We start from the raw sequence: 10,479 nt of genomic DNA, 5'->3' as shown, positions 1-10,479 counted from the left end.
AAATAGGTACAATCAACTTAAATACCTAGGCATAGTTAAAGGCATAAAGAAAACATGTAGCATATACATATCATGAAACATTTTCGAGCCTTGAGAAAGATACAGATATTGTGACATAATCAACTTGGATAAACCTTGAGGACATCATGTCAAGTGAAACAAATGAGTCACAAAGAGACAGATTCTGTAGGAATCCACTTGTGTGAGTAATCTAAGGTACTGAAACTCATAAAAAATTAAAACGGTACCTGCCAGGGACTTAGCGTAGAGGGAAATGAGAAAGTGGTTGTTTAACAGGTATTAAGTTTTACTTTTGCAAGAAGAGAAAGTAACAGAACTTGTTTGCCCAGTAATGTGAAAGGTGAAGTAATTACTGTTCAAACAATAATTCGAAATGTTCAGTCCACAATACTTTGATGGTAAATTTTATGCCTTTTTTTTTTTTTTTAAGATTTTATTTATTTGACAGAGAGAGACACAGCTAGAGAGGGAACACAAGCAGGGGAAGTGGGAGAGAGAGAAGCAGGCTTCCTGTGGAGCAGGGAGCCCAATGTAGGGCTTGATTCCAGGACCCTGGGATCATGACCTGAGCCGAAGGCAGATGCTTAACGACTGAGCCACCCAAGCGCCCCTTTTATGCCATTTTTTTAACCACAATTAGAATTAAAAAAAAAAATACGAAAAGAGAATAAATAGATGATGAAATAGATTTAATTTTCATGACTATTCAGGATAAAGTAATGATTGACCATTAACCAAGAATAGAAATAAAGAAGTTATGAGCAGAGTCGGCGTGATATAATGACAGAGAATTCTGTTTGCAATAGACACATGGCTGGGATATACACTTGAATTAAACACCAGATCTCTTTAAAAATAGTGAGTTGAAAATTTTGATCCAAGGGGCACCTGGGTGGCTCACTCATTAAGCGTCTGCCTTCGGCTCAGGTCATGATCCCAGGGTCCTGGGATCGAGCCCCGCATCGGGCTCCCTGCTCAGCGGGAAGCCTGCTTCTCCCTCTCCCACTCCCCCTGCTTCTCCCTCTCCCACTCCCCCTGCTTGTGTTCCCTCTCTCGCTGTGTCTCTGTGTCAAATAAATAAATAAAATCTTAAAAAAAAAAGAAAATTTTGATCCAAAATCATAATATATTTGTAAAAATCTAAAACACGATTGACTAATATCATGGATCCTACCAAAAATTGGAGATACAGAGTTGTAAATGGAAAAACAAGAGAAAATTCATCATCTAAATTCTGAATACAACATAGATGTACTATTAAAAAAGATTTCTTCCAGGGGCGCCTGGGTGGCTCAGTCGTTAAGCGTCTGCCTTCGGCTCAGGTCATGGTCCCAGGATCCTGGGATCGAGCCCCGCATCGGGCTCCCTGCTCCGCGGGAAGCCTGCTTCTCCCTCTCCCACTCCCCCTGCTTGTGTTCCCTCTCTCGCTGTGTCTCTCTCTGTCAAATAAATAAATAAAATCTTTAAAAAAAAATAAAAAAAAAAAAAAAAAAAAAAAAAAAAAAAAAAGATTTCTTCCATATAACTAGAAGTCTTAACCATGACTGTGAAATCATAGCAAACTTTTCAAATCATGAGTCTGTATTGTAGGGCAGGAACATTTCACAGTAAAGGCAACAGTTTGAAATAACAGTTTTTGACTAAGCATTTAAAAGACGCTGGAGAAATTATTATGGTATTAATTTAGTGTTCCCATTCTTAACACAATAATAAGGGCTTTAAGCCACCCTGTAGAAGGATAAAAAAAAACAACAACAAACCCACAAACAAACAAACCTCTTCATTTGTAAATAAAGGAAGAAATGAAAGTTGTAAAAATGCTGAGCATTAAATAAAATAAATATTTGGGATTAAGTTATACCAAGACTCAGTTACATGTTGAGGGACATGAATGAAAAACCTAGTAACTTTTTTACTAAAATAAATTTAAATTGTGAGCTAAATATTTTAATAAATACAGATACCTACTATTACTTCTTACATAATATGTACACATTCAAGAATTTCCTATCAAAACTTTTCAATCTAAAAGGTCACCTAAGTTTGACATAGATCCAATCAGAAAGTAAAAACATACGGGACACAGTCTCGGTTCTCTTTGTACTAAACAACACAGAATTATAAAGTGACACAAGTTATTCAGAAATAAGGTAACAAGTGAGACTGTACTATAATGGTGGGCAATGTTTTAACCTCCTTTATGTCCTTAATTTATTTCAGAATTCATGAGGTAAATGGATTAATTCTTTTATCATTGTAGATTGGAGCATATAAACAAAATTTCTAATGATACTGTGTATAAATAAAAAGGACTTTTTTTTTTTTTTTTTTTTAAGATTTTATTTATTTGCGAGAGAGAGAGAATGAGAGACAGAGAGCATGAGAGGGAGGAGGGTCAGAGGGAGAAGCAGACTCCCTGCTGAGCAGGGAGCCTGATGTGGGACTCGATCCAGGGACTCCAGGATCATGACCTGAGCCGAAGGCAGTCGCTTAACCAACTGAGCCACCCAGGCGCCCTAAAAAGGACTTTTAAAAAAAGATTTTATTTATTTATTCATGAGAGACAGAGGCAGAGGGAGAAGCAGCCCCCCCGCCCCCCCCCCAGCAGGGAGCCTGACGTGGGACTCGATCCTAGGACCCTGGGATCATGACCTGAGCCAAAGGCAGACACTTAAGTGACTGAGCCACCCAGGTGCCCCAATAAAAAGGACATTTGGAAGTGAAATGAAGCATTAGAATTTCTCATTTTAGGGAGGTGGTTTGTTTTTGGATGAAAACAATGTGTCTCAATTTTGTATGATTAAGCTTTAAGTCTCCCAAAGATTGGAAATCAAAAAGAGAAAACATGTGATGTCTATATCCAGTGTTCCTGGCATTTCTGCAAAAAACCCCAATATGCCTAGCATTCCCCTCACACACTTTGGACATGAGGCATAAATAGAAACAGCTTCTCATACAGATCCTCAGAAAATATGCACAGATTTCCCTGGGGCCCCAAGAACAAGGGAAAAGCACTGAGATCTCTGTGGCCCTCACAGACCAAGGGGAGGCCCTGGGCCCTCCCTGTGGATGTGATGGACCATCACTGGAGCTGAAGGAGGATCCTTAGAGTATGTAAGAGCTTGATAATGTTGGATAGCAGATGTCCCTCTGTGACAGCAAAAGAAATAAACCTAGGCTTCTCAAACTTATTTCCATTCAAAGAGAGCAAATCACACTTAAAGGTCTGTCTGGCTTTCTCCTTGAACGTTGGGCCTCACCTCCATTATCTGCTTCATTCATTTCCACCTACCTGGGTGTGTGGCTATGCTCTCCTTTCTCTTCACATCCCAGAGCTCCTTCTTTTGCTCCAAAAAGGTGACCAGGTCTGGCTTTGACACAACAAGACCTGTTTATTAAAAAAAAAAAAAAAAGAATATGAGTATTGCTGGAGATTCTAATTTTCAATCCAGTTTTGCACTCAGTAAAGAGGACATTGTAGTATTCTAGAAAATGATTTCCCAAACATTGTTGCACAACAGCTCCTTTAGAACACAAAGGAGAGATTTCCAACTTTCAGATCTTAAGCCAAGTATTACTGATACAATAACAAGGAATTGAAATTAGAATTCAAGATGTGGGCAATACCATTTAATGTCACTCAATATTTAGAATTATCACTCATCTACAGTAAATGATGATGGTACCTTAAGGAAGGGGTAGCTAAAACTGAAGATGAAGCATCATGAAGAGTTTTATCTCAACACCTACAAATCCCTACTTCTTTCTCTTACTGCAGGGATCTGAATTCTACTCATGCAAAAAAGAATCTTCCAAGAGACATTCTTCAAGGAAGGAACAAAACCCTGAGTGTGGATTTGGAACCATGCCCCATGAAGTTAATGAGGCTAAAACTGTCACCAGTAAGACCCCCACTGACCCTCCCTCTTATTTAAGGAATGCTAATCTTATCTTTAGGACACGACAAAAGCTCTGGCCAACATAGAGCAGTTTGAGCTTCCTGGATAGATTCACACCTAAGAGGTGGACCGTGAAGTGTCAGACACTTACCTGTAGTTCATTATAATAAAATTTCCACCCAAGAAGGAGCACGGGTTTGATTAATACAACATGGGATACATGTTTAGGCTTGTTTCCTAAGTACACATGTGCTTGTCTGCCTACCTTATACCCAACACTACGTATGATGATAAAACTCCCCTTTCAGATATTCATCCTAACCCTAAATAAAAGGAAGCCACTCACCCCTGCTCTTGGAGTCACAGCTTTGGAAGTTATTCCCTTGATCTCCTTATGTGCTGCAAATACAGTTTCCACTGAGTGAGACCTCCATATTGTGTAGCTTCTACCTGTAACTCACCATGGAGTGAACTCATGTTAGTTCAGTTACAGGACCTTATCCTCACCCAAGAAGAGGAGGTGTCCGTAGTTCTCTAACATCACATCCCTGTACAATTCCCGCTGAGTGTGGTTCAGGCATCCCCACTCCTCCTGGGAGAATTCTATGGCCACATCCCTGAATGTCAGCAGTCCCTGCAATAAATACCACAGTGACCCAGTGGCCATTGACAGAGTTCATAATTTTACCCAAGGTGAAAAGAAGGAATTAGGACAAATGGTTCTGGCTGAGGTGAGTGTCCTGCTTTATCCAGTAAGATAATTTTTAACACAGTAATATACTTCTATTTATTCTCTAAATTTTAGGTAACAAGGTGGCATATGATCCACAGAACCACTATAAATCCTCTGTATTTCTCCAAGATAAGTTGAAACTGAAGGTTTCAATAGAGGCATACACATGTTTGAGTACTGTATTTATATCATACAGTATAAGTTGTGTATATTTCTTAAATGAAAAGTTTGATTGGGTTAAAAATATATCTTATTTTTTTTTAAAGATTTTATTTATTTATTTGAGAGAGAGAGACTGAGAGAGAGAGCACATGAGAGGGGGGAGGGTCGGGAGGGTCAGAGGGAGAAGCAGACTCCCTGCTGAGCAGGGAGCCCGATGCGGGACTCGATCCTGGGACTCCAGGATCATGACCTGAGCCGAAGGCAGTCGCTTAACTAACTGAGCCACCCAGGCGCCCAAAAATATATCTTATTCACATTAGAATTTCACAGCAGTGATTTGGAGATCTTGTTAAAATGCAGGCTTTGATTCAGGAGTTAGGATGGGAACTGAGTCTCATTTATAACAAGGTATTTGCCTAAGGATGAAAGGATACACTTTTGAATAACGAAGAGGTAGGACTCCAAGGAAAAGAATTTTCAGAGTATGGGAAATCAAATGGGTTTATTACAGCTTCTACTATAAAAGCAAGAAAGGCAACAATACTTTCTGAGCATTAGTAGTTACTAGATTCTAACAGTTTTTATAGATTAACACACACGCATAAAATAAAAAACAGAAAATTAATCTAGAAAACCAAACATTATTCTTCCTCTTTTTTGAAAATATTTTGGGGTGCCTGGGTGGCTCAGTCGTTAAGCGTCTGCCTTCCGCTCAGGTCATGATCCCGGGGTCCTGGGATCGAGCCCCGCGTCAGGCTCCCTGCTCCGCGGGAAGCCTGCTTCTCCCTCTCCCACTCCCCCTGCTTGTGTTCCTTCTCTCGCTGTGTCTCTCTCTGTCAAATAAATAAAAAATAAAAATCTTAAAAAAAAAAAAGAGAAAAGATTTTGTTACACTTCCAGTAAATGTAAGAAACTAGATTTTAACCTAAGATCTCTGACCTAGAATTTATCTAGGCTCCCGCTCAGTGGGGGGCCTACTTCTCCTTCTGCTGCTCTCCCTGCTTGTTCTCTCTCTCTCTGTGTCAAATAAATAAAATCTTAAAAGAAAGAGAGAACATTTCTCAAAGTTTCAGGACAGTAATTCAAAGTGACAACTGTTCATGCCTATTTGGAAGCTAGGTTGGAGAAAATGTAGAGAAGTCTCTGGAATATAGCAAAGAAGTAGTCTAAAGAGCTAACCTTCAGTATCATTTTTAAAGAATATTTTATTTATTTGAGAGAGAGAGAGAGAGAGTGGCATGAGCGGGGGGAGGAAGAGGGTGAGGGAGAAGGGCTCTATTCCAGGACCTTGAGATCATAACCTGAGCCAAAGGCAGACGCTTAACCCACTGAGCCACCCAAGTGCCCCCAGTATTATTTCTTAAAAGATTTTTTAAAAAATAAACTAATGTGTTTGATTTTTTTAAAAGATTTTATTTATTTATTTGAGAGAGAGAGAGAGTGAGTGTGAGAAAGAAATCACAAGCTAGGGGAGGGGGCAGAGGGAGAAGCAGACTCCCCACTGAGCAGGGATCCCGATGCAGAACTCGATCCCAGGACCCCGGGATCATGACCTGAGCTGAAGGCAGCCGCTCAACCGACTGAGCCACCCAGGTGCCCTCTTAAAAGATTTTAAAAGTTTTCTTACGAAAACACTCGTAAGACAGGAATATCAGAACTAGAGAAATAAACCTTTGCAATTTTTAAATGCATGGCATTTCAGGAGGAAAAGATAACACAGCCTCTAACCAGGGATGCAAGGCTTACCTCAGAACAGGCCATTTCATCCTCTTCCTCCTTGTGCTCTAGTTTTCCTTCTCAGGAGACACTTGTGGTGAAATCACAGCTGGATCAATCACAAGCATTTGCGCTTAACAAAGACTCTCTTCACCTGTTACCTCCTCCTCTACAGGCAGGACATTGAAATGCAAAAAAAGGTTCTACTTCCTACTCTTTTGGTGTGAGGAGCTATTCAAAGACTATGAACTCCTACCAGAAGACCAATCCCTCAGTTTCTCCTTCCCGGTTGTCAGGGAGCCTCCCCTCCAACGGACACCCACACATTCTACTACAGCGTAGGAACTCTGTGCTTCGTGGACCTGACCCTCCCGGACTCATGGAGGGGAGACCCTGTTAGCTCCCCTCGGGCCACAGCCAGCGCCCAACTCTAATAAGTTACGGAGGGGCCTTCATGCTTAACCGTGGCCTCACTTCGAATCACCTGGAACACATAATTCACCCAACCCTGTTGTTCTCACTGACAACTATTGACAAAATCTGCTGGAGGGCACCAGAATAAAATCTGAAACTTCACATATTATTCTACTGGACAGCCTGGGCTTAGAGCCACTTAACTAAGGCTTCTCGGGCTTTAATGTGCTTGGAAATTATTACGTGTTCCAGACCTCCCCTGAAGAAACTGTGATGCTTCAGGTTTGGAGTGGGGCTCATGAATTGGCATCATTGAAGTTCCCAGCTAATCCTGATTTAGTACCACATGGACCCAGAATCAGTATCACTAAGCTAGCAAAAACTGACCCAGCCCACCCAAACTGCATATACCCATCATCTTGTCCCAACATAAATTCTCTTGGTTACCAGTGAAGACCACCAATCGCCACCGTGAAACATCACGTTCTTTGCTGCTCCTTTGAAGTTTACAGAAGGGTAGAGAAGGTAGTAATGTCTTGTTACTCAAAGCCAAGTTCAGCTTCTCCACGCTTAAAAGCCAATACTTGAGAGACAAGTGTTGGTAATGCTAAGCTTAAAAATAGACAGTGCTAATTATTTTACCCGCAAAAGATAGGTTTATTCAGGAATAAAGAAGAATTGCAATCCGGGAAAAACAACTTGCAGTAAAACGGTAGACACCCCTGGGGAACAAAGGAGCACAATTTATTTTAAAAAGGATAAAAAGTGTATGTTGGGAAGTTGTGATGAACTCTAAGTCCTTTGGAGTAACCTGGAGTTCAACGTGTGGTAGCTTCTCATTGGATCTTTTGCCCAGGGTGATGAGAAAAGTGTCTCCTGGCTGGAGTAGCACAGTAATATCCAGGTGCAAGGTTTAGTCCATGTAAGGCCAAGTCCATCTCTTATTTTTTCTTAAGATTTTATTTTAAGGGGCGCCTGGGTGCTCAGTCGTTAAGCATCTGCCTTTGGCTCCAGTTGTGATACAAGGGTCCTGGGATCGAGCCCCACATCGGGCTCTCTGCTCAGCGGGAAGCCTGCCTCTCCCTCTCCTGCTCCCCTCTGCTTGTGTTCCCTCTCTCGCTGTGTCTCTCTCTGTCAAATAAATAAATAAAATCTTAAAAAAAAAAAAGGTTTTATATTAAGCAATCTCTTCACCAAATGTGGAGTTCAAGCTTATAACCCTGAGATGAAGAGTCGCACGCCACACTGCCTGAGCCAGCCAGGAGCCCCAAGTCCATCTCTTATTAATGGGTCTGCAACTGACTATGACTGGGAGGGCATCAAAACCTCCTGACTCCATTTCAGTGAGGTTTCCCATTACTAAGTTTCACATTCCACCCTTTTGATCAAGATCTTCTGTCGAAAGCATCACTGATCAACACTCAAGTTCTTTATATTCAGTTTAGTGGTTTTTTCTCTCAATACCAGGAGGGACCGTGCCTGTTTGTCATGCCTCATGTCAGAGGGAAAGTGCGTAGCAGTTCAAAGCCGCCTAAGCTACATTTGAGTGACAGGGAGGGTTAGAAGGGAAAAACTCTCAGGTACTTCCTACCTGAACTTTATATCTTCTCAAGATTGTGAGGTTTTTTTCTTTTTAAAGATTTTATTTATTTATTTGAGAGAGAGAGAAAGCACATGAGAGGGGGAAGGGTCAGAGGGAGAAGCAGGCTCCCTGCCGAGCAGGGAGCCCCATGCGGGACTCGATCCAGGGACTCCGGGATCATGACCTGAGCCGAAGGCAGTTGCTTAACCAACTGAGCCACCCAGGTGCCCAAGATTGTGAGTTTTGAGCCAGCATCACCTTATTGGACACATCCTTTCTGCAAAAGATTGATAGACAACAAGTACAAATGAAAAGTAACATGAGAACTCCAAACTGTATGTTGGTTCTAAACCAAGACCCTAAGTCTGAAAGTAGCTAACTGAAAATACTCACTGTCACTTATCTGGACTAAGGGAAGAAATGTTTCTCTCTGTGAAGGCAAAACCAATATGCCTCCTGGAATTCACCTCTTAAATTGACTAGGAGGCAAACTTGTGTAATACTATGGGAGGGCACTGAATGAAGTAACGTAGCATATTTTGGAACTTAGCATGCATGTGTAACATGAAGCGATAGTTAATGAAATTTTTGCAGGAAGAGCAAAACTTCAAAGATATTAAAAAATGTGATCTCAAAATAACCACTGAGAACCATGTGTGTTATCCACAATACTCTAAAAAGTATTAAATTCAGAAACCATGCATTTGGATAAAAACCCAGGGTTGGTAATAGTTTGGGAAAGAAAAACTGTGTGAAGTCTGCAACTTCTAAACCTTCAGAAATGTGGACGGGATTATAATGTGACTGTTTCTGAAAAGGTCATAACCAAAAGAGGTTTCAAGAGATTTTGCAAGAGATCGGGAAGTGCAGATAAAAGGCATTTTCTTTCCAAAAAAAAAAAAGATAAAAGAAGCAACAGTGAGAAAAGGTATCCAGCCTGGTCTGGAAATCTTGGGGAAGCTGTGTCCCCAGATGTTATCTGTTTCAATTCTGGGAAATCTTTGCCTTCAGATCACCAGATGTTGTGCAGGTCCAGTCAGGATTTGGCCCTTTTTTACATGTGTCACATGATCCGAGAGTCTATTTCCTGGAGTTTGACAGCACAACATTGTTAAAGGGGACCCCATGACTATTTTTTCAGTGGTCTTAACTAAGGGGCAGTGGCAGGAATGGCTCTGAAGCCAGAGGGACATTGCCAAGCCACAGGGTCCAGTTGATGGCTATCATACCCTATGGGGAAATGGTCCCCATGTTTTTGGGTGAGTGCTCCAAGGGTATTCCTTTCCCTATCATATACAAAGAGGAAGAAGGGAAGTTGATTATTAGAGTGTCCGAGGGTAGGGGAATTTTTTAGACTTAAAGTCTCAAAGACTATGTCAACCTCTCCTTTTGAAACCCAGCCGAGTGCCTCAGATAAAACACAGGAGTACTGCTCCATGCTGCCCTGCAGGCAGACAGCATGGACAGAGATGGGGTGAAGGCAGGGATCTGATGGAAGCCTTGGACACAGAGGGGAGATTATTTGCTCCTTTATGTGGGCTTCCTAAACAGTGGCAGGTGCAAACTCCCCTCGTGGGGAAGAGAGTGGGCCAATGCCATTTTTCATCCCTCCCATCAGCAGGGACAGACTTCAACAAGGGGCACAGTGCACACAGTGCCGTGCCCTCTGCAGGTGCCTTTTTAAAATAGGGCCAGTGTGATAGGCCGCCAGAGCAGCAACAGCCCCCCTCCCCACACAAAAGACAGACCTAGACAAAATGCCAAGACAGAGGAATTCATCCCAAAAGAAACAACAAGAAGAGGGGCGCCTGGGTGGCTCAGTCGTTGTGCGTCTGCCTTCGGGTCGGGTCATGATCCCAGGGTCCTGGGATCGAGCCCCACATCAGGTTCCCTGCTCAGTGGGAAGCCTGCTCCTCCCTCTCCCGCTCCCCCTGCTTGTGTTCCCTCTCTCG

General features: G+C 42.0%; 1 protein-coding gene across 1 annotated transcript; it reads right to left on the bottom strand.

Moving 5' to 3' along the window:
* Positions 1–3,258: 3,258 nt before the first annotated feature.
* On the bottom strand, positions 3,259–4,587 carry LOC116622450 (putative protein ZNF720). Its single transcript, XM_032388923.1, has 2 exons — positions 4,428–4,587; positions 3,259–3,409 (listed from the first exon to the last, which is right to left on the bottom strand). Exons 1-2 carry the CDS (start codon positions 4,585–4,587, stop codon positions 3,300–3,302), a joined length of 270 nt encoding a protein of 89 aa, XP_032244814.1. The 3' UTR covers positions 3,259–3,299.
* Positions 4,588–10,479: the final 5,892 nt, after the last annotated feature.

Source organism: Phoca vitulina, unplaced genomic scaffold (assembly GCF_004348235.1).
Source record: "Phoca vitulina isolate PV1807 unplaced genomic scaffold, GSC_HSeal_1.0 scaffold52, whole genome shotgun sequence".
Lineage (NCBI taxonomy): Eukaryota > Metazoa > Chordata > Mammalia > Carnivora > Phocidae > Phoca > Phoca vitulina.
Note: the sequence above shows the minus strand (reverse complement) of the source record. Positions and strands in the feature narration are given on the sequence as shown.